Source organism: Diadema setosum, chromosome 5 (genome assembly GCF_964275005.1).
Source record: "Diadema setosum chromosome 5, eeDiaSeto1, whole genome shotgun sequence".
NCBI classification, from domain to species: domain Eukaryota; kingdom Metazoa; phylum Echinodermata; class Echinoidea; order Diadematoida; family Diadematidae; genus Diadema; species Diadema setosum.
In genome coordinates this window covers 30,385,771-30,410,034 of record NC_092689.1, presented here as the reverse complement: position 1 = coordinate 30,410,034, position 24,264 = coordinate 30,385,771, and the positions used below count along the sequence as shown (strand labels likewise).

Here is a 24,264-nt window from a genome sequence, read left to right as displayed (position 1 = left end):
ATACCAGGTTCCCGTAAGGAACGGGTTAAAGTCCATGGCAAGTTTACCCTCCAAATCATGACTCCTGGGCAGCATCGCAGGGGTCATCTGAAGTCGGGTGATCCAACAATAGTCATCCCCCTCTGCTGGATGGACTGACTGGCCGCATAGTGACCACATCTGATACAGTCTTCTATGCCCTTGTTCTTGACCAGCTGGGAGAGAAATCCTGCAATGGGTGATATAGTCATGAAATTACGTAAAACAAATTTACACTAGAGCATCGATGAATTTCATACAACAGGGAAACCCTATTATAACAAGATCATTTACAATGAGGCTCAGCAATATTATAGTTGTGGGTGAGACGGGAATTCAGATTTTAACTTTTTGTGAGACAATCACAAACCATCTATACAAAATATTAAAGAGCATACAATTTTAAGAGGAATTCAAAGTTTATTTGATAAAAATCTCTTTTGAAATGGTTAGAAACCATGTAAAACAAAAGTGGTCCTAATGGAATGTGGGACCCACCTTTTATTAGGACCACTTTATTTTGCTTTGTAGTAGCACATTTAAGCCATTTCATAACTGATTGTTATCAAATAAACATTGAATTCCTCTTGGAATTGGATGCTTTGTAATATTTCACACAAGCGATTCCTAATCATCTTGCAAATATTAAAAACCTGAATCCCCTTCTCAACCAAAACTATACCATCTCTTTAACAATGAACATATTTTGTGTGGATAGCTAGTGGGGAAAATACACATGACATAGTTTAAATTATAGAATAGTTTACAGACTTACCTCCCACAAATGCATCACCAGCTCCACATGTGTCCACTACATTCTTCTCATCCACTTGGGGCACCTCAAATGTTTTCACCTGGTTCCCTGAGTGAAGAATGATTTACTCTTGATATAAAGTGAGCTAATATAAAGTGGATCATTCATTTTCTTCTCGGGCCATATTTTCACTTATTTATGCCTTCAATTATATGCATCATAAGCCCTATCTACTCATTCTGTGGGCCAAAATTATATATAAGCTTATTTGAGCTGTTTCGGCCTTGCTTGACAATAGTAATTATATAAATATCAATAATTACCACAGTTTATATAGCGCATAACACATAGTGCATATACATGTCCCTATGTGCTCAAAAAAATATCAACAATTATGTGACATGAAAGGCTTAATCCTCTACACTTGTATTTGTCATATTTTCCCCAAATCATGACATGGATGTATATCACACATTACAAACTGACACTTAAGGTAAATACCATAAGCAACACATGGACTTGTCTTGCTTTCAACAAACTTACAATCAATCGCTAAGACAGGGGCCCTTTATGAGGTTTTTTTTTCCCCAGTCTCTATGTAGGTATCCACTCATTTTTACCTGTCCATAGTGATCTATCACAAAAATACAGATCTCTAATTTGAAACTGATGCAATAGATGTATTGGATATATCTGATGGGAACTCAAATACTGATTATTATTCTCCTCTTCTTTTGATTGATACTTGATATTTGAGTGTGTTTTTCTGTTTATAAAGAAGTAACACAGACCCCCCCCCCCCATCTCTTTCTCTCCTTCTACAAGAGATGTCATTCAAATTCTACTATATTTTGATACTGTAAAATGAGGAATGTTTGCGTGCAGTTTAATTTCAACAATTTCGCAAGAGCCAAGATTTGCAGAATTGAAATGCACTCAAAACTTCTTGTCGACACTAGATGTGTTGAATGCTAGTGACAATTCGCAAAAATTTCATGATGCAAGAAAGGCCGTCAGCTACAATTCGCAACAATTTAATGCCTTGAAAATATCGTGCTTGCAGATATATGCCGGTTAATCACACATCTCATGAGAGCCTGCCTCATCTCCCCCCCCCCCCAACTCTTTCCTTCCTTCATTCGAATTCCATCTCTACCAAGGAGTCTCTTTTTTTCTGGTAGCATTCTATACATCTACAAGCCAGCCACATTAATGGGGGACAACATACCCTGACACCAGACAGTAGGTTGAGGTCCGTGGGTAATGATGATGTGCCTGTCTTTGCAAGGAGATGATTTGGAGGGAATGTTACTCAGCTTCTGCATGGCTGTATGTGAATCACATACCTGCAGAAGGGAAATGAAGAGAATGAGTACGATTTTGAGGAATAATTCACTTATTTCTATGATTTTTTTTTCTATTATTTTTACGAATAATTTCTCTCAACTCAGTAATTCATTCAAGCATATGGCACAATGTGTCTGGTTGATACCGTTTGCTGACTATTGCTATACATTAATTTATGAAGTGGCATACACACTCCAAGGCAGACATTCTCAGGGTGACATAGAGTGCTATATTTCATATCTGCCACCACCACCACTACCAACACCAGCATCACCACCAACTGCAATGGCATACACTGCAGGATGATGCAGCAAAATTCCATCTCTTGTACATGCATCTTAAAATCGTTTCCACTCACACCTGATATGGCCTGTAAATCGACTGGCAGGACAACATTTTGAACTGTGAAGTCAGCCCTTCACAGTGAAGAAGATGAAGCTCTAATCTTCAAAGAAAACTTGGCTGTTTGTGCGCAGATATTGCATAATCGTACCAGTATTCATAGATTTATCAAATTAATGAAGTCAGGAATTGATGAATAAATTGATTGATAATGGATACCCACCTTCCATCCTAGGGCATCCACCAATGCTTGAAATTCCTACACAGGGGAAAAAATTAAGACAAAAACACATTGATAGGGCAACATCATGGTAAATAAACAATAATAAATGCACTGTCTGACAAGAAGAGGTATAACTGTACAAAATAATGCAAGGCTGTAAATGTCATAAATCAAAAGGGATGACTGTAATCACCAGCAATCACTTCATTTTTTTTTTCGTTTTTTTTTTTTTTTTTTTTTTTTGGGGGGGGGGGGGAGATGTTTTCCAAAACAAAAGTGGAAACACAGTTTAGGTCTTATAAAAAAAAAAAATCCTTGCATAAGCCTGACATAATTCATGTGTTTTGTCATTGTCACCATTTAATAGACCACTACCAAGCATGCACAAGATATATCACAGCTGCAAAGGGTTGTGGTTAGGCAATACTACTCTGAAAGATAAGATTAATGTTTAAACAAAACCTCCTTCATCCATCATGTACATGCAATCTCAAGGGGCAAAGCACACTGAAAAATATAAGACATTTATTGAAAACCTCAACCATCATCACCCAAGATTGAATACAATTTCTGTCTTCTTAGAATATACTATTTGCATTGTATTTCCCCTCTTTTCTGTGTAAGCATCTGACAAGAAGATATGTGGCCCGCTTCAACAAAAAGGTCCTAAAGTCGCGCACGGTCGAAGCCGTGAAAATCGAGTTTGAAGTCAGAGCATTAAAATTAGTCCAAATTTACTATTTTCTGATTTTGATATATTAGTGGAGTCTAACATGTCTTCTATCATCTGTCGAAATTTTGAAGCAAAATGATCAAAGGAAAGACCAAAAAATAGCATTTTTCTGAGCCATGTTTTTTGGCGTTTCAACGAAGCAGAAACTGGTTCGAAAATTTGGATTGAGCGCCACAGATAGGTTCCGCCCCTAACAACGACCAGAGTGATCTCATTGGTCAGTTTTCTGCTTGCTGCTAACCGAAGCGTGAAGCTTGCACACTGCCCAGTCGACTGGTGCGTGCGGGCGGGGTGCGCTATGCTCAGCCGTTTCTCACATCCTGGTCACTGATTGGTTGGTGAGGAGACCGCCGGCGCTGATGTGCTTGAATGAACTCTTCGGGGGTTGCTAGGGCTTACCTTCTATTGTCCAGAGGTGAAAACTGACTTGCGTGTACCTTGATCGCGATTGCGTCGAAAGGAAGACTTTTAGGGCGCTTTTCTTGAAACAGTGATTTTCCAGACGTCTCAACATGCTCTCTTTTAAACATCGATATCTCAGCAGCCGATTATTTTTATAAAATGTGTTATATATCAATTTAAAGCAGAAAGATTAGGGGATTGTATCATACAATTTTCAAATAATCGACCTTGCCCGACTTTAGGATCATTTTGTTGTAGCGGGTCACATATGATATAACTGAACACATAAAAGTTTACATTCCCATAACTCTTTGGTGATAGAAATTTAGTGTTGTCCATGCTCACCATTTTGTTGCCAAAGACGATGTCCGCATGTTCTATCATTTCCAGCATGAGGCCTGTGGACTGCTGGCAGACGTACACAGCCGACAAGTTCACCACGAGGGTCTTTCCGTCTCGCCCTGCAATGCTGGTCAAATGTCTGGCTATCTCTGGATAGGTGTGGATGAAATAGCCCTACGGATGAAGAAGAAAATGCGTGGACTATACATTGCAATCTGACGTCAAGAGTTGGATCATTTCCAATGACAGGATGAAATAGTTTGTTATACTGAAGTATTGCATCTACTAAAATTGACACAAAATTACAGACACAAAAGATAACTGAAATGAGATTTTCCTGTAAATGTGGGATCAAGAAAAACCAATCTCCATATTTGTTTTATTTTATTCAAAAGAAAAAACAATGATGCATTTCAAGTTCTGCAGAAAGCAATTATGTGCCAGTACTGGAAACAAAACATCTGACACGAGTACAACCCATGAAGGTCTTTATTCCTACAAGATGTGAAGGCCTTCATCAACATTTTCATCACAGGATAACAGCAGACAATAGAATGGTAATCCAGTGTACATATGAATCATACTGAAACACCAGCATTTGATTTTCAGTGCAACTACCAGTGAAAATACTGGTGACATGCACAATGTGAGCGGCAAAAACAAACCCCGAGTGAATCAAATGTAAGACTTTGATAAAACAGTTAGATATATACCAAATAATGGCATCCACAAACGGCATAGTCTAAAGGTCACAGTGAATACTTACGACAACATATAGACAAGATGCACTCTGAATGAGCTCGACTGATTCTGGGTTTTCAATGAACTCCTGAGACAGCTGCTTTGCTGCAGCAAAGTTTGCACATAAACATCTGGAAGACAAAACAAAAAAGATTCTTCACTTGATGTACAGTAAGTCCTTGGAATCAAACAGTAGTTCTCGGAATTAAATGATAATAAATCCAGATACGGTAATCTAATTTGTGTTTCTTACGAGAAATTTCTTTTATTTCCTGAAGGATGTAGAAAACCAAGACTTCACATTACAGGGGAAATTGCTTTGCATAAGATAGGTAATATGATACCAACAAAACTGATAGTCTTGAACAGTTCAACAATCTTATCAGACAAGGTCATATTTACCACCAATTACCACCAAGGACAATTACCAATTACCCTCCCCCCCCCCCCCCCCCCCAGCTAAATACTGGTTAGTGATATGGTTAGAGTAAAGATTAGGATTAGGGTAAGGATTAGGTTCAGGATTAGGATTAGGGTTAGGTTTAGGGTCAGGGGAAGGGTCTGGGGTAATCGTCCTGGGGGTAATTGCCCTAGAAGCTACCAAGCATCAGGAAGAATACTAGTACCGCTGCACAGTCACACACAATATCAGGAGAGAAGTCGCCAAGGTTTATCCTTACATCCTCTCCCAGGTCTACCTGCCTATTTTGTCCGGTGATCAGCACAGCGCAGGATCCAGTACCGACGGTAGGGTGGACTTGGTACTGCACATGCACCCCTTCAGACTCCGATCTGGTGGTGAGTATACGACCAAAGTTGTCATCGCCGATGCAACCAAAGGAAATGGTGAGCTTTGGAATCCTCAGAAGCCACTAAGCACCAAAAAAAAAAAAGGAACAAGATTATATGTTCACACAGGAAAACCACATAACAATAACATGTGCTTAGTGACCCAATATTATTGTTATATCAATAACACATCTTATTCCCATAGAAGTCACTTAATCCAAAGGTCTATAGTAACATACATTGCATGCATCTATTAACACTGAGAAAGCAATGCTCTTTTTTTTCCCTTCTTCTTGAGATCTTGAATTTGAAAACAAACATTTTATATCAGTTGTAACTTGAACATATATTTCAGATGTCAATGTGGGGAAAAACACAAAACCAGAACACATATATACATGTACTCTCCCCTTTACAAAACCTATTCTAAGTTTGCGCCTGGGAGAAAACAAATAAGCACAAATGTGATTTGTGGCAGTTTTTTATCCACCTATAGTGTTTCATTTCCTTTTCTCTCATCATGTAGCTTTTATCATTAGAGAATGTTTGGAGGGTACATCCTCCAGTGATCTTCCATGCCCCATCTCTTGTTCAGGAGTTTGAGTTTGAAATACCTGGGCTATTCTGAGAGCATTTGGCACTGCCCCACCCGGTACAATCTGCACCCCTGGATGTTTCACAAGCTCCTCATAGAGACCCAGCTGGTCCTCAGTGGCCTGGGTGGAGTTGTTGCTGTCCAGACGATATCTATTGATACATAAAAAATCCATGGTAAAATGAACTACAACAGAGGTACATACAACTACAGCTTTATTTTGTGAAGCTTCTAGCTCCAAATGGAAACAAAGATGAGAACTTTGTTCACCATCACTTGCAGATCCCCCCCCCCCCACACACACACAAAAAAAAAACCAACAACACATAGTTACAGCAAATCTACTTTTTTTTTCTTTTTTTTTTACATAAAATGTGTTCTACTGTGAATGTCAAAACTCATTCTAAATCAATGTGATCAATTTCAACTATTTTAAAGGGGAAGGCTAGTAACTGATCAGTGGGAATCAGTGGAAATGCTGGCAGATTATTGTTCCAATCCTTATGGGATTCATTCAAGAGTTCATTGTACATCTATTGTTGTGTGAAAATGATTTGCTTCAGAATGGTCTCATATTCAAGTAATGTGCAGTTTAATGCTTCCAGGTTAGCGTCCCTGGTCAGTGACGGGGCATTAATCTGCACATTACTTGAATATGAGACCGTTCTGAAGCAAATCATTTTCACACAACAATAGATATACAATGAACTCTTGAATGAATCCCATAAGGATTGGAACAATCATCTCCCAGCATTTCCACTGATTCCCACTGATCAGTTACTAGCCTTCCCCTTTAACCCATTGAGGATGGACTGGTTTTGCTACGACATCCATTTTCCATAGACGCTTGCCCAAGTATACTCGGGACTCATCCTCAATGGGTTAAATAATCTAGCATCACCACGCTTTATGACACTGCCCCAGTATACTCAGGACTCGTCCATTTGCCAGAGTATACACGGGACTCGTCCTCAATGGGTTAAATAATCTACCATCACCACACTTTGACATTTCTTACCTGCCAGTGTGTTCTAAGCCCTCATACCAACATCACTGCTTCCATCAATTAATATGTGTCTACTGTACAGTATCTGGTGTTGGGTTCAATCCCACCCACTGTACCTGCACCCATGCACTGAGCATTAACCCTTCTATTCTCAAAATGCTATGTTCCTATACACACTATCAGTCCTCTTCCAACAGAACTCCCTGTGAAAGCGTCGCACAAAGAATAAAATAAAGCTAGCACGTATTTCATCATTGCCTTTCACAGTTAGATTACATATGCAAGAACTGGGAAGGCAAGTCACAATTTATCTAGCACTCTGACCCTCTCCATTCATGGTAAACTCTCCTCAGTTTTCAGACTTGCGATCAGCAACAGATACTCTTACAACATTAGGGCTTCTGTACCACAGATTACCTGCATTGTACCTCTAGTGATTGATAATCCATACATATAATTTAAGAAAAAAAAAACACAGATAAAAAAAAAATCCACACACACACACACACATGATCATGCACCATAAGTGATTTTATTAGAGGCAAACAGATTGGAAATCGGAAAGATTTCCTTATACCCCCACTAATTTTTCCATTTATACCACTCTACAATACCATAAACTTGCTAGCTTATATGCGCAGATGCATGCACTCACAGTCCAACACACATTTGCAAGTGGGGGCTGGGGGCTGGGGATGGGGGGTATGAGTCTTGGGGACATAGGAATTCTTCCCAACAGGTCTGCAAAAAGAGAAATGGATTCACAAAAACAATAGTAGGGTGAACGAACCTTGCTAGGAAGTCTTCATCTACCTCGGCAATGAAGTCCAACAGTGGGATGCCGAATCCAGCTATTTTACGTGGACTATATAGAAGTGATCACACAAGAAAACACAAAATAGACAAGAAAATCCATAGCATTTGCATAAAAAACAAACATAATTATAAATCATACACACTTACATGTTATAGGGCCTACTCAAGTGACTGCCATCATACTCATATCACGTGTGGAAATTTTCAAGGCATCAAACACACTGAAATATAGTTATTTTTTTTTTTAAAGAAATATTTTGGTTCATGCAGGGATGGTATAGTATTGGTGGAGATGAAGAGGGCTGCTAACCTTTTTGCGAGATACTTAGAAACCACACAGCACAGAGCATACCAGTCTAAGAGAAATTCAACATTCATTTGATGAAAATCGGTTTTGGAATGGCCGAGACATCTAAAAACAATGTAAAACTAGAAAAGCACTCTGAGAGCGCAGACCTCCGCCAAGCAGCTACTTTCAAATGATGATCTTTTCCCAAAGAGATTTTTCTCCTCTCCACCACTGGGGAAAAGTTCTTTGGGCTCTTCCATAGAGATCACTGATTTCCACCCATAGGTATACATGCTGAAAAATCACCCGATTTCCCCAATAGCCTTTGTTACGTCATAAACCCTCAGCTGCACGGCGTGCCTCGCCCTAGCAAAAAGTGGAGCACGCACTTTAGTGCGCGCATGCAAACCTCAAATATGCGAAGCCTGAACTCACAAGTTCATTGACCCTACCTGCCAAAATATCAAAAATCCTTCATAAATTCTCCCAAAATTCTCGGATTACTACCAAAATTTAATTATCTGTTACTTGTATCATTCTAAACCTTTCCTGCAAGTTTCATCTAAATCCGTTCACTACTTTTTGAGTTATTTTGCACACTGACAAACTTACAAACAAACAAACCAACGGTAACGAAAACATAACCTCCTCCCAATTGGCGGAGGTAACAAAGCGATTGTATTAAAAGGTGGAACCCACTTTTTATTAGGACTGCTCTGTTTTGGATATATCAGCCATTGGCAGTTTCCACCAGCTATAGCACTGCACTTGTGAACAAAAGAAAACAGGAAACAATTAAGAGAATTGTTTTCAATTTTGAAGCAATTAAATTTATACATAATTATTTCTTGTGTCTAGAGGTGTTTTTTTTTTCTCTCTCTCTCTCCATCTCTCTCTCGATCCTTTCTCATGTTTATTTGTATAATATTAATACTTACGATTGGTTTAGATGGACACATGCATTTCGCTTACCGAGTCATGGTCGATCATCTGCACGCACTGCCACTGGTCTAAATTATGTGCCAACATACACACCAATTTGTCTAAATGTTTGTTGGTTAATACTCTTAAGGAGCCCTCGAGTTGGGGGGGGGGGGGCTAGTAACCAGCAACACGAACGTATTGGGGTCGCGGTTAAAACATACCTTGAGTTCTGCTCATCTTTAGAATCCATTGGCATCGCGAACATCGGCGGTACAGCTAAAGTAGGCTCTACATCAACAGTTCCATGACTGAACTGAAGTCTCTCTGAATGCCTAGCCCACTGACTGATAAAGCCACTCGTACTCTGCGGCCGGAATGGCGGTAGCTTTAGCGGGAGCGATCTAGGTACGTACACGTACTTCCGCTGAGAGAGATAACCACTGTCACTGAGAGAGATAACAATAACAATATGGTTGTGCACCGGTAACCAATGAAGCCATGTGACACATGTATATGTGGACTCGACAGGTACTTCCCGAATATCACGTGACTGTAGAGAGCCTGATGAAAGGTACGGCGCGCCCCCGCTTCGGTGTACTTGTGTGGTGTTCCAATATGTGCACTTGTGGGCGACGGCGAAAGACCCTCTATGCTCCTGAGCTAGACGTCCGTTGCACAGTAAATTACAGGAGCAGGTGTGCCAAAGGAGGTACGGGGCAAGCCTCCCGGTAGTGTACCACTGCCAAGGCCTCTGAAAAAGTGGTTATGGAGCTGCATTTTTCAGTTGGTTATTTTTATCTCGCCAGCACTTGACACTTCAAGGCGATTGTAGCCAGCAAAATCAACAGGTGTTTATTCAGTGGCCACGCCAGCCAGCTCCAGAACTGCCGGTGAGATCGTAGAAGTTCAAAAGAACCTTAGTTCAGAATTCTGGCTGGGACTGGGACAATCGACGGACTACTGCTCGCTCCGGATGCCTCGTTTAGCTTCTAGTTGATTTACAATCGTCCCTCGCTGATGTTTGGGTATTGATTAATATGATACTATTAATACGTCATAAACCTGGCCATTTGGAACTCGTGAGATTGTTTAATAGAGGAGACAGAAGGAAATGGAACTCCACTTAGATTCAGCTTGTTACTCGCTCGATTTCATCGCACCTGTGTTAATATTTTATGAATGCTGCCACGTAGTCGGTTGACAGCGCCAGCGGTTCTTTAAAGTCGCCGGACTTTGACAGGAAATCCTCTGCGCCGGTTGCAAAGGGATATCAAGAGCTTGTCCCATCGAGATGATTGTGTGAAACCGACTTTCATGCTGGAGTAAATAATTTGTGAGTGATTTGATATTTGATATTGCACATTCTAGTAATGTACAATTTTGCTGAAGTGCTGATTGTATGTACACATATTTCTATGTGATCAGTGTCTACTAGATCATAGAAAGGTGTCTAAACATCATTATATCTGGTAGATTTAGGCCTAGTTAGTTTATTTGCTTTTGCTTGTTGTTTAAATGTTTGTGTTTCTGGAAGGAGCATTGTTCTGTTAAAATATCTATGTAAATTGATGCAGAGAAGATATCCCTTTGCTGATAAGATATAGATCTATACATCATATGAATATGTCTACACAGTTTGAAAACAAAATAGTTTGTCTATTGTGAAAAGATATTGGCACTTGCTGAAATAGCAGGTGTACCATTTGATAATATTAACTGTACTGAGTTTTGTCGATGTATAAAAAGTCTGCCATATCAATGTCACTTTTTGCTCAAAATCTTATTTGATAGGCAACAAATTTGCTGTAGTTGCTTGTAATTTTATCAACCTGTGGCAGAAACACTCAGATTTCTGAAGGGGAGTAGACCTATGAATGTAGAAAATAGTTATTGTCCAAAGTATATGACTTGGGTGGTGATATTTCTGAAATTTATTGGCAATGCTGAATGGAATGCAACTCATCATGTGCCAAGTATACAAGGATACATGTAGGTTAATTAGTAGTGATGTCATGAGTGATTAAATGTATACACATTGACAAGTGATATCATATGAATAATACAATTGGCACATTATTGTACAGTTCAGTGTGTGATGTACACACTATACTCTTGGCCCATTTACAAACATGTTTGACAAAATGCCAAGTTTGCATATATGTACATTCTTGTTAATGTATATGTCTCTTGCTTTCTAAAATGCAGGTAGTCTGCATCAAAAGGAGCAATTAAATACAATGTAGCTGTGTACACTGATACAATAAGTTACCTCTACAGTTTGGTATGCAAGTAGTGATAGATAACATGATACAGCAACACTAGCATCGTTGTAGCTGTGTATGAACTTAGTGTTCTCCATCCTTGTTAGCGGTTTGACATGAAATTCCACCACCCCCACCCCCTGGGTTATTGTCAATTATGAGTTCACATGGCACTTGTAAATGAAGTTATTAAAGGGTGTGTACAGTTCTGGTCGAGGTGAAGATTTAGCGTTTAACATTTTGTGAGATATTCAGAAACCACTCTATGAGATGTCAAGGAGCATGCAGTTCTAAAGGGTATCAAAAGTTTATTCGATGAAAATCGGTTTTGAAATGGCTGAGATATCCAAGAACAAAGTGAAACAAAGAGATACTAATAAAGTTGGGGCATGTCGCCTTTTATTATCAGCACTTTTTTGGATATCTCAGCCATTTGAAAACCAATTTTCATCAAATAAACGTTGAAACCTTCTTAAAATTACATGCTCTCTCATATATATTTCATAAGAGGCTTTTCACTATCTCACTTAGGAATGTTCAAAACATGAAACCCTACCTCAACCAGTACTGTACAGTCCCTTTAAAACTTAAGTTTTCACTGTCATTGGGACAGTGCAGTCTAGAGCATTAATTTATGAAACCTGGCAATATCATTTCATTTCCTGGTCAAACTTCAGTGGTAATTAGTTGGAATTGAAAAGTTTTGATGAGAATAGTCCCTTTTGTCTGCCAGGTCTGAAAACAAAATGACAATACCAAATAGCTCAGAGCAGAGCACTTGATGCTGAATATATGTCACATTGTCGGGGGCAGAATGTAGAAAAAAAAAATCAATGTTATGTAGCTGTGGCTGCCAGTGGAAATAGTTTCCAAATACTGGTCTCATTATAACATATATGTCAACAAAAGAAAGTGAAATAGACCATCAAAAGAAGGACTGTTATATATTTGTATTTCAATGCATTACTTTTCCTTTGTGTCCCTGTCCAGTTCAACAGATTAAGTGCATCCACCAGCTATAACGATGAGTGCTGCGGCGGCGCTGTTCTACGGGGTCTGCTCTGGCTCCATGTCCTTCTTCAACAAGCTGCTCATGAACACATACGAGTTCAACTACCCCGTGGTCATCATGCTCTGCCAAATGAGCTTCACCGTGGCGATACTGAAATTCCTCCACGTCCTCGGCCGGTTGGAGTTGCCTGGATACGGCGGAGAGAACGCGCGGCGCTGCCTTCTCCCGTCCCTCTTCTACATCCTCAACTCCACCTTTGCACTTAGCGCCCTCAGCGGCATGAACATCCCGATGTACAACGTGCTGAAGCGGACGAGCCCTCTCTTCTTCATATTTCTGGCGGTGTTTCTGCTCAAGAAAGGCTGGCCTTCTAAGTCGGTGATAGGTGCAGTCTTACTAACAACTGGGGGCTGCGTCATTGCTGGTGAATAAGCGTACAATAATTCAATCATGATTATCAAATATTAAGAAGTATATTATGCATATGTTTATATGTTCATGTAACATATGTAATTATGTTCATTTATATTTTTTTTGCATATTACCAGTAATATTGATATATCAATAAGTCATATATGAAGAAGAAATATTGTATATTTGTTGTATGTGTACTTCCTTATTAAGATAACGCTTGAATTCCAGATGATTTGAACCTTTTGTGAGCTACAATGATATGTACTGTTTGTTCATGAATGAAAATTAATGATTGTAAACGAGGGATTATAACATTAACAGTGACTACAGAATAAGACTAGTGGAAGTGATGGGTTTCTATGACAACAGGTGTTAAGTTTTGCCACTGTTTTCTGTTTTAACGGATATGTTCATGTCATACAAAGCTTTATTGTTTCATTAAGCTGCTATTGGCTCCCTATGCCCACCGTACACCTTTTTGAAGTCTTCTTGGTTGATTGTATCAAATTTCGGCACACAAATGCCTTCAGTGGTATGAAATCTCCTTATTCTCAAATATTAATTTTGTCACCCTCTGATCTCAAAGCCAGAGCAGCTCACATAATCAAATCAGTAGTTGTATGTTACTATAGGAGTGAAATCTTTGCCATTTTTGTTAGGATAGCTGTATTGTCATCAACAGAATTTATACATCTGTTTCAAAGATACTAATTTTTAAAGTAAATTGTGATGAAAATTCCAGTGACCTGCCAGAGTGGTCCTGAAAATGGAATGTGATATTCAATAACGCGTGGACATCCTTTTGTACCCCATACCAGGTTTTGGTGACTTGTCCTTTGAGCCCAGGGCTTATCTGTGCGGTATCAGTAGCATCTTCCTCCAGGGCGTCTACCTCACGATGGTCGAGAGGCTGAAACTCAAAGATGACATGTCGACCAATGGGATCCTCTTCGTGAACAGCCTAAACTGCATTCCATTTCTCTTAATCTACTCGCTGTGTACGTTGGAACTGCGCGATTGTGCCAGCCATCTCGCCGGCGGGTCGTTGGAGTTCTACACAACGTTTGCTTTCGTCGTGTCTGCGGGCAGTGTCCTGAACTACTCCATGTTCCTGTGCACGACGATGAACTCGGCGCTCACGACCAGCATCGTTGGGGTGATGAAGGGTGTGGTCACCACCATCATTGGAATATTCACGTTTGGCGGGGTGACGCTGACAACTTTTTTCGTGCTCGGCACCTCGCTCAACATCACGGGAGCACTCTGGTACACTTATGCAAGATATGTAGAGAAAGTGGACGGATCAACACACTCTCACAAAGGGCCAGTTTTGAGCAAGAGTGAAAAGAAAAGTATTGAAAATCAAATTTAAGGTGGAAATTGATTATATATCAGCACTTCTGCACTGGCCTACCTCAGTTTCATACATTCTTCAATCTGAATTGCATGGTAATGTCTTCCTACCATCATGCTGCTCATCAAGGATGTGTTCCAGACATGGAGCCATTGTACGTGGAAAAACCAATCTTGAGGAAAGTGGATAGGTTTATATTATAACACACAAAGTCGGGGAAAGACTTTTGTATCGAAAGTACTCTGATCCAGACATACCTGATATGTCCATTTTGAAAATGCTTGTTATGATCCCACCAAGGTCCCATTTTGTGAACAGCTTTTGCACCTGCTATTATCGATGCACCAATTGCAGTTCCTATTGCAATAGTTGGAAAACAACTTGCCAGCTGTCACTGTAAAATTCATAATGGTAACTGCAATATTTAGGAATTACAATAAATGTAAACATCTTAATGGAAAGATGAAATGACCCAAAGCATTCAGACAAGAATTGTGTTTTACAAGGGGCTACAAGTATATTTATACCATTGATGTCATGAAGTATTGAAACCATTGATTCCCTTGATAATACTGTTTGTTTTTTCTTTTAGTATTCATTTTGAATAGGGAGTTGTTCACTTGATACTCAGTATATTTTGCTATGCTTGCATCATGAGAGATAAATCATCTCGTTAACCTGTTGAGGACAGGCTGATTTCGCTACAACACACATTTCCCATAGACACTTGCCCGACTAGGCATCAACGGGTTAATAGGCCAAAGATGCTGACAATTACATCTGCGTATTGCAACCACATGGAAAATACCCTGCAGGAAAAAAAATATAGTTTAGGATCTATGTATAGTGACCATCTGCCTAATGCAACTTGAAACACAGCTTGATATCCACTGGATAATCTTAAAGTACCAGTATGTACAATGACCACTCGGTCCTTCAAGGACCACCATTCAGCCTGACAGTCAACAGTGGCAGATCCAAAGGGGGGTGCAACGGGCACGTGCCCCCTCTTTATTTTTTGTTAAAACAAAAAAAGAAAAAAAAATGGGGGCACATGTCTCCCCCCCCCCTTTTTTTTTGGGGGGGGGGGTAAAGACACCTCCCCTTTACGGAATTCCTCAATCTGCTCCTGGTCTACACTGTAAGATTTGTTTTTGGGTTTTTTTGTTTTTTGTTTTTTGTTTTTTTCAAAAAAGTATAAGAAAAAACCCAAATTGCTCTTTTTAGGGCTATCACCCCATCAAAACTTTTTAGTGCCTTTCAACCCTGACGACCCTTTCTAGAGCCATTTAACTAATTAATTTGGTCCTTGTCAGGGCTGGCAAACCCAGTGGTCCCTTTCAGGACTCACATGAAATATTGCGTGAGAAACATCCCCATGGTAGTGTCGGTAATGCATTTATCCAATTTGACTTATTCTCAGTCAACTCAGAAATGAAAAACATCATGACATGTGACACACACAAAACACACACACACAAATGCAAACAAAAGAAGCAAATAACAAGGACAAACACACAATAGCTAAACATATCTATAAAAATATATGTCACATGCGATATGTTTCTAGATTTGGAATACAAGGTATTTTGAATGTGAGCATGTCTATGAAGGACAGTGTAAAGACAAAAGTGGTCTTTGAATACATGTACTGGGCATTTGTTGCTTTTTAGTTTATATAAATGGTTTTATGTATGTGTATACATTTGTTTTATTGTGGTGTCCATGAAATTATGATTATGAGACTTGAAAATATCTGTAACAATGGCCACTGCATAAAACGAGTGTACAATAAGTACATTTTCTCTTGAGCAGTCATTGGAGAAAGTTTCGACTGTGCCTTAAAATGATAGTTATCAAGTTTTCCTTGTGATGCTTCAGCATGGGACTGTCATAGACAATGGAGATATGGATTCATGCCAAGCTGTCTTACATGTAGCTTCCAATGTCAGGATAAAAACACTAGCAATATGTGGTGTTGGAAGGGGAAATTGTGTATGTGTGTGTCTGTGTGTGTGTGTATGCTTATGTGCAAGTCAAACTTTTCATAGACTTGACAATCGGGTGTCGTGGACCAGTCTTCATGCACATTACCTTGGTGCTGCTGGCACCATCAATTTTCTGCTTGTGACTTATGAATGAGGCTGCTTAGAATTGCTGTTTGTGGGTGAAATACAGTCAACCTTAACTAAGTCGAATCTATCTGGACTGAAGAAATAGCTTCAACTCAAAGAAAATTTGACTTATAAGGGACTAAAATCAATAAAATATAAAGAGAAGAGCACTTAAAAAGACCTTTAACTCAGACAATTATTTGACTTAAGCTGGGTCGACTTAAGCATGGTTGACTGTATTCATATTTTTCTACTTTCTTAAACTTTTTATACCATTTGTATGTTATACTTGTACTTGTATTTTTCATTAATGCACTTGGGCATCAAATGATTTTGGGTACACAGCATATTATGCTGTATGGCATTAGATTTAAGTAATTTATCACTGCAAAACCATTGATGTATTTATGGTCAGTATTAAAAGATTAACTTATTCCGGCTGAATTGTAATTTATCTACATGTAATTTTTTATTCTGTAAAAAAGAATGACTAATAAATCTTGTCAGATGCTGAAGTAAAGTTCAGATGCATATATACTTTTCTTTATCTGTCATTATGTGTTAAAGTCCTTGCAACAGGAGGGCTCAAGGAGTGTAGATGAGTGCAGATTTCATGAATAATCATTACGTAAACCTCAACATCAATATTCAAAGTAGCTAGACATCCTGCCTAGACTAGTTGTAACTTTCAGGAGAGAGGGGAGGGGCGGAGAGAGATACAGTGAGAGATGAAGAGAGAAAAGCTTTGGGGATAGTGAGTGTTCCTGTAAAAAAAAAAATAAAAAAGAAAGGAAACTTGCCCAAGGTTTGCCTGACATATATGGCAACTAATGCATGCAAACTAGACTCAAAGTATTGATGTATGCAGTGATAACAAGGACATTGATTAATTCACTTCTCTTGGAAAACCTATAAAGGAAAAAAAAACAACCTATGAATAACGGCCTATGAAAAAATGGAAATAGACAATGCATTACAGTCGACTTACTAGTGTTTGGTATGTTGTACTCTGTGACGCCAATATACAGGTACACATGCTAATCATGTTCAGGAGACACGTACGCAACTATAATCACAATAACAATAAAACTGCTTTCACAAAATGTGCTCCTCATAAATAAGTGAACAATGGGGAAAACAACCTGAATCCAGTGTATAACACCCCACCCCACCCCGAGAAACTGATGAATGGATTATTGATGGTGCAGACCTTTTTCCTAATTATAAATGAGTTTCAAGAAGAAAGAAATACTGAAGTATGTGCCAATGTAAGTGGCGTCCAAATTGTACATGTACATCAAAAATTGAACTCTGGCCTTCGAGCCGTTCATTCTTTCTACTCCTTCACATTTAATAGGCACCTACTTATTACGAAGGTTTCTTGCGTGCTATCCAGAACGCTTTGTATTTTAGATGATTTATCATTCTGTGGGCAGTGTGCAGCTTGAACACCTTGCTAGTTTTTACTTAGGCCTGACAGATGAAAAAGAAAGAATGAAACAGAACGCAAGTAAGAAACAGAACAAATTACCAAAGCAAAACAACTTTGATAAGATACTTTAGCATAAGATGGGAATCCGGGATTTTTCATTATTGTCTATTTGTTTGTTTGTTTGTTTGTTTGTTTGTTTGTTTGTTTGTTTGTTTTTCTTTCTTTCTTTCTACGAGCACTTACCAAAGCTACATAAAACAAAACAAGATCTTTAGAAAAGGAGAAGGTATTTTGTTGAGTTCCGGTTTCCAAGATTCATGGGAAATGAAGTCATTATGGATGACCTTCCGCCTCAGTTTGTCTTCGGGATTAGTCAAAGCATTTTTTATTTTGTGAATGCGTCTGAAATTTCGTTCCTTCGGAGTCTGCATCACAGCGAGTACCCACGCATCGTTAGAATTCACGCGCAATTTGTTAACGGAGTCTAGTCAAGACGTCATTATTTACATTTCGATGAACGTTGGCTTTTAACACGATAAAATGAAAATGGGGTAGTTATGGACGACCTTCCACCTTTTCGAGATTAAGCAGAGCATTAGCATTTTGTGAGTGTTACCGTGAAATCGCGTTCCTTTGAAGTCTGTACTAGAGCGAGTCCCACGCAATGTTAAAATTAGCGCGCAATAATGTTAGCCACTTGTTAACGGAGTCTTTTGTCAAGACGTCATTAACATTTTAAATAATGTTGTTTTTAAAAAGCAGAAAAACAGGAATGGAGGAAATTAATGTTGTCAAGTGGAGAAACTTTCGAAGTTTATAGCAAGACACTTCAACTACAAAGTCTGTTTACAATGTAAACAGGTCCTTCCAAACGTTAAGTTTGCCCAAAGACTCACTGCTATCAGCCTGTAAATGCAGGCAAATAGACGAATTGAGTGTTCACAATTGTCATGTTAGTAGGTCTTCATACCCTATTTGTTCATTCTTATCGTTTGTCCTGTCTACACACATAGCTATTTCATTTCGTGTCTTTAGGGTTTACAAACTGTTATTGCTTAAACTTGAAACAGTGGCATCTGTCTCACCACTGATTAATTCGGCTGAAAACTAAATGGATCTTTCTTTCTTTCTTTCTTTTTTTTGCCAGTATTTGTTATTTTCAGCATCTATTAGATTTCTTCATTAAAGTTTTTCTGGTCGTAGCATCATATTTTTTTTTTCGAGCAAAAACAAGAATGGGGCGCAAAAACTGGTGCCGTTCAACGAACAATCATTATTTTGAAGAAGTGGCTCGCTCCCCCCCCCCCCCCCCCCCCCCCCACACACACACACACTTCATGCAGTGCTTTGCCTGGACTCATTCTGCCGGAGCAACAGTGTGAGTCTGTGTAATTTCTTCGTATAAAGAAGAAGAAGACGACGACGAAGAAAGAAAGAGAGAGAGAGAGAGAGAGAGAGAGAGAGAAAAAAAAGCCGCTGGTCACATTAAGACGTATACATTGGCTCTGTCGCGATAGTATTCATGAGGAATAACTTGTGTCACGCAAACTGGGTTTACTTTCCATCGTGGACGTGTAGGTCGTTGTTATTCACTGCACATGTCCTTGTGTGGGCGTTCTCTTTTTTCTTACCGCCTTGTATGCATGTAGGCAAAGAAAGATAAACTCTTTATCAAACATGCCATTTGAGTCCTCTTCAAAGAAATCTGTCCCTCAGTTGAAATAATTTACTGATGGGCATTGACGACTGTAATTTGGAATATTCGATTGTGTAAAGAACTGTGTAAGAGTGAATATAAAAAGTTAGGCCCTATCTATACTATGTCTTCAAAATACAGGTTGCGATTTTTTTTTTTCAGTTTTGCCCGCGATTTCACATTGGAGTTTGTGATTGATTGCGTTTACAGGACTCGATCTAAAAGGCTCAGTAGTAGCAGCAGCAGCAGCAGAAGAAGAAGAATTAGAAGAAGAAGAAGAAGAAGATGAAGAAGAAGAAGACAGAAGAAAAAGAAAGAAGAAAAGTAGTAAGAGTAGTAGTAATAGTATAGTAGTAGTAGTAGTAGCAGTAGTAGTAGTAGTAGCAGCAGTAGTAGTAGTAGTAGTAGTAGTATAGTACCATAGTAGTAGTAGTGGTAGTAGTAGTAGTAGTAGTAGTAGTAGTAGTAGTAGTAGTAGTAGTAGTAGCAGTAGTATAGTAGAAGTAGTAGTAGTAGTAATAATATAGTAGTAGTAGTAGAAGTATAATGCATGTAGTAGTATAGAAGTAGTATAGAATAGTAGAAGAAGGGAAAGAGTAAAGAGAAGGAGGAGACGAAAAAGGAGATAAGAAAAGTAAGAAGATGAAGAAGGTGAAGTAAAGCTATAATAGAGAAACAAATATGCGTGTGGAGAGGAAAAGGAGAAGAAAGGGAAGGAGGCGGAAAAGATGAAAATTATATCAATAGACGGAAGGATAAGGATAAGAAGAAGAAGAAGAAGAAGAAAAAGGGAAGTAGGACTGAGAAGAGGAGTAAGGACAAGTTGAAGATACCGAAGAAAAGCTAGAGAAAGAAAAGAGGACGAAATATGGAGAAGAAAAGGTGAAGAAATTTGATACAAGCAATTTTGATGATGACTAATAAGAAAGAGAAAGAGAAAGAGATAGAGAAAAAAAATAAGACGAAAAACAGACGGAGAAAGATTAATGATGGGGCGTGGAATACAGGTCTCACCATGCTTTTGTAAAGGGGATCACCGCAAGGACTTCAACAAAATGCATGACGAGGTTTACATTTCATTACCTTTGTCGCCTATCTGCGATAGTGGGGGGGGGGGGGGGTTTGAGGTTACTATGCAATCATCGCAGTTTTGTTAGGCGATACGAACAGAAAAGGTAAGATGGGCTGATTCCTGAATGGCCGGGTTTAGGGCGTTTTCCCGAATCCAAACATGGCTTTTTAATCTGAACGTCACACTCGCGCCCGGATTTTAGACACAGCCAACAATTAACTTCTCTCCTTTAGTAACTCCCAAACATCTCTAGTATGAATTCATCTGGTGCTTGGTGGGGCAATGTCTCTGAACAGTGTAAACAGTACTTGGATTATTTACATACGCATTCGCATGTACTTGTCTGTTTTTGTTTTTTTTTTCTTTGATGTCGCACTTTCCGCTAATGTTACCGCAAAGCAAAGGGTGCACAGGGTGATCGAGAAGAGGAAACGAACTTACTAAGCAGCTGTACCACTAGACATTATTGTTTTTTTTTCTAATGTTATCATAGGAGACGTCGGGGAATATGTTGTAGGATACTGGACGTCGGATTCTACAGTGGAAGTCGGACGTTTATTGACGGTTTGGTTAAACTGATGAAGCGTGGTCCATGAAAATAATACAACCGTACGTAAAGCAGCACCGTCAAATGTCGTTGTACTACTGGCAAAGTCAGAAGTAAAGTGAACAGCGAGAAAATATCAAGGAATACAACATCAACATTAATCATATCATTAAGTCAGGGCTTGAAGTTACAAGGACTCATTCCCGAACATTCGGAGGATAGAAAACAATTTTTCTAGTTTAGGGTTTTCCAACCAATTTCGTAATTTTGTCATTCAATTATAAATTACTGTCAGCATTCGTTTTCGTGAAGTATGTTCATGCATCGAAATATCGTCATTCAAAATCGTTTTTATTCGTTCAAATTAACGAATGTGGCAACCGATTTCACATTTCGGCGTTCTAATTCATTGAATGCCGAATATTCAAATTTTCATACAGGGAAACAAGTTCATCATATGACAACTCAAATAAAATCTGCAGGGTATCCATTAACAACGTACATGAGTATACTAGTCTATAGTACTGTATTTTAAAGTGAATGTTAAAATACGTCTTTAAACGCATTGCACATAGTGACTGAAATAAATATGTAAAATGAAAATCACGAAAGCGATATGATAATCATAGTAAAAATAAAGATTTCAAATGAAGATTATAAACACAATGAATATGATGATCGTGATGGAAATGAAAATGTGAATTAAAGATTACAAAAACAATGTGATGGTCATGATGAAAAGAAGGATTTATATGGAAGTTCACGTTTTATGTTAAGCAAAAGAAATATGTTGTGTAAGAAAATACTTATCATGATGATTATATCAAAGATAAGAAGTAAATGTCACATTGCATGAGTGAATGGACAAAATCACTCTTGCTTACAGTGTGCATGTATACAATTACGAAATAGAATGCTGAGTTGTGAATATCGATCCCCCCCCCCAAAAAAAAAATAGATAAATAAAACTAGATATATCGCTACGGCGACTGATATGCCTCCGCCATAATGCATGGTTCTCCTAATAGGTCTATAGTACAATGTCTTGACAATGTGTGATGACAGTTTCAAACAATTGGCAAAATATTAAAATGACAGGTTTGACACAAATGTGCTGAATGTTCACTTTAACTAGGTTCAATTGGATGAATGATTAAAATGTCAGAGTGCAGGTATTTGGGGAACTGATGATTTTTACTTGACTTTTGACCCTTTTATAAGTTTATGCATCGAGTAATTTTTCAAGGTATTGAGAAAAAGTATAATTTCAGTATCAAACGGGAAAATAGCATTATCTAAACCTGGCCTTTGACCTTTGACCTCACAGGTCCAAAGAGAATCACTGTTAGGTTGAACATGCATAAATATGTAAGTTTCATGATGATACCTTGAGTTACTTTTGAGATATGGAGGAAAAAGTGCAATTCAGCACTTTCACTTGACCTTTGACCTTTGACCTTTTGACAAGAAACCTCCCACAGAATATATATTGGGTAATACATGTATACATCAAGTTAAAAAAAAAAACCTTCATTCATTGCATAAATATAAGGAAAGTAGTGATATTTTGAGAAGTTGACCTTGACCTTTGACCCCCCTGACCTTTGACCCATGACCCACAACTTCTATAGATAATCACTGCCCATCGATACAAGCATATATACTAAGTTCCATGAAGATACCTTGAACCATTTGCGAGATATGGAGAAAAACATGAAATTTCAGTTTTTTTTTCACAAAATAACCTGTTACCTTTGACCCTGTGACCCTAAAATCCACACAAAGTATTATCCCCCAAGGATATACCCTCATACCAAGTTTGATGTAAAACCACCACACGGTTCTTGAGATATCGACAAAAACAAAACGGGACGGACGGACATACGGACGGACGGACGTACGTACGGACGGACGGACGGACGGACGGACGGACGGACGGAAGGACGGACGGAAGGACGACCCGAAAACATAATGCCTCCGGCCACTTCGTTGCGGAGGCATAAAAATGAAATTGAAAGTGCTTTTAAGTGTTTACCCAGTCCTTCGCACTAATTTGAATGCACAAACTTGGAAATTCATGCCCAACATGATATTAAATGATTACATCCGAATTTGAACTTTGCCACCATGCGGGTGGGTGCCTCAAAAAAATTGATAACACTAAACGTGCAATAAAGTTATTGTGTGACCAAAGTCGCGCCATCGCTTGAAAAATTGAATGCGCTTAAAATGAAAACGGATTACAATTTTTACGATATTGGCCGGGGAAACCCTGTAACTAAAGGGGATGGCCAATGAAATTGATGGCATGTATAGTATGACTGCATGATATCATCTCTCTTTTTTATTTTCCGAAAGTTGGAGCCCCCATCTCCCTCTATTTTGAACCAACAATTTGAATCGACACTGAGCTTTAGCATTGTTTAGTGACTATATTGAATGATCATGCACTAGCAGCGTGAACATTGTATCGTACTGTACACAAGGCGGGTGGAATTTGCGACCTATGCATAAAAATCATTGTAATTTATCTGTACTCCACACCGTTTCTTTTTAAAACACTGATGGGTCAACTTTTGTTGCCACAATGATTGATGGTTCGTTTATCGAGGCTCTCAGCTGACGCACGCCCTCAAGTGTTTGTAAAAGGTAATTTTGTTTGACGAAGGAAATATTTAGAGAAACTAAGAAAAGTAGTAATCATCTTGATCAGAGGAGAGTTCAATATGAAAAATATACCCGTATGATATAGAATATCATACAGAATATGAACGAGATATGTGAGAGGAAAATAAGCACGAGATATTATTCTTTTGTTATAAAAGAATTTTATTGCCATAAAAAGTATCATTATGTAAATACATACCTTAAAGAGGAATGTAAAGTTGTCAGAAGTTACATAAGTAAGACTGAGAACAAACGAGAGTTGAACAAATGAAAAAAAAATGGTCTAAAAAGCACACACATTTATGTAAAGTACATTACGATACTTCTTACTGTGTAAACATATTGACGAACTTGTGATTACATGCGCTGTACTG

General features: G+C 38.7%; 2 protein-coding genes across 2 annotated transcripts; one reads left to right on the top strand and one right to left on the bottom strand.

Annotated features, from left to right (window-relative positions):
• Positions 1 to 83: 83 nt before the first annotated feature.
• Positions 84 to 8,171, bottom strand: LOC140228376 (uncharacterized; the record flags this gene model as incomplete). The annotated part of the gene is made up of 9 exons (XM_072308600.1): positions 84 to 208; positions 794 to 880; positions 2,001 to 2,118; positions 2,685 to 2,720; positions 4,165 to 4,335; positions 4,928 to 5,033; positions 5,605 to 5,774; positions 6,306 to 6,438; positions 8,083 to 8,171. Coding segments are annotated over 9 exons (1,035 nt in total), but the record flags the coding sequence as incomplete, so codon positions are not given.
• A 4,435-nt stretch (positions 8,172 to 12,606) lies between these two features.
• LOC140229277 (uncharacterized) lies at positions 12,607 to 14,380 on the top strand. The gene is made up of 2 exons (XM_072309553.1): positions 12,607 to 13,018; positions 13,827 to 14,380. Exons 1-2 carry the CDS (start codon positions 12,607 to 12,609, stop codon positions 14,378 to 14,380), a joined length of 966 nt encoding a protein of 321 aa, XP_072165654.1.
• Positions 14,381 to 24,264: the final 9,884 nt, after the last annotated feature.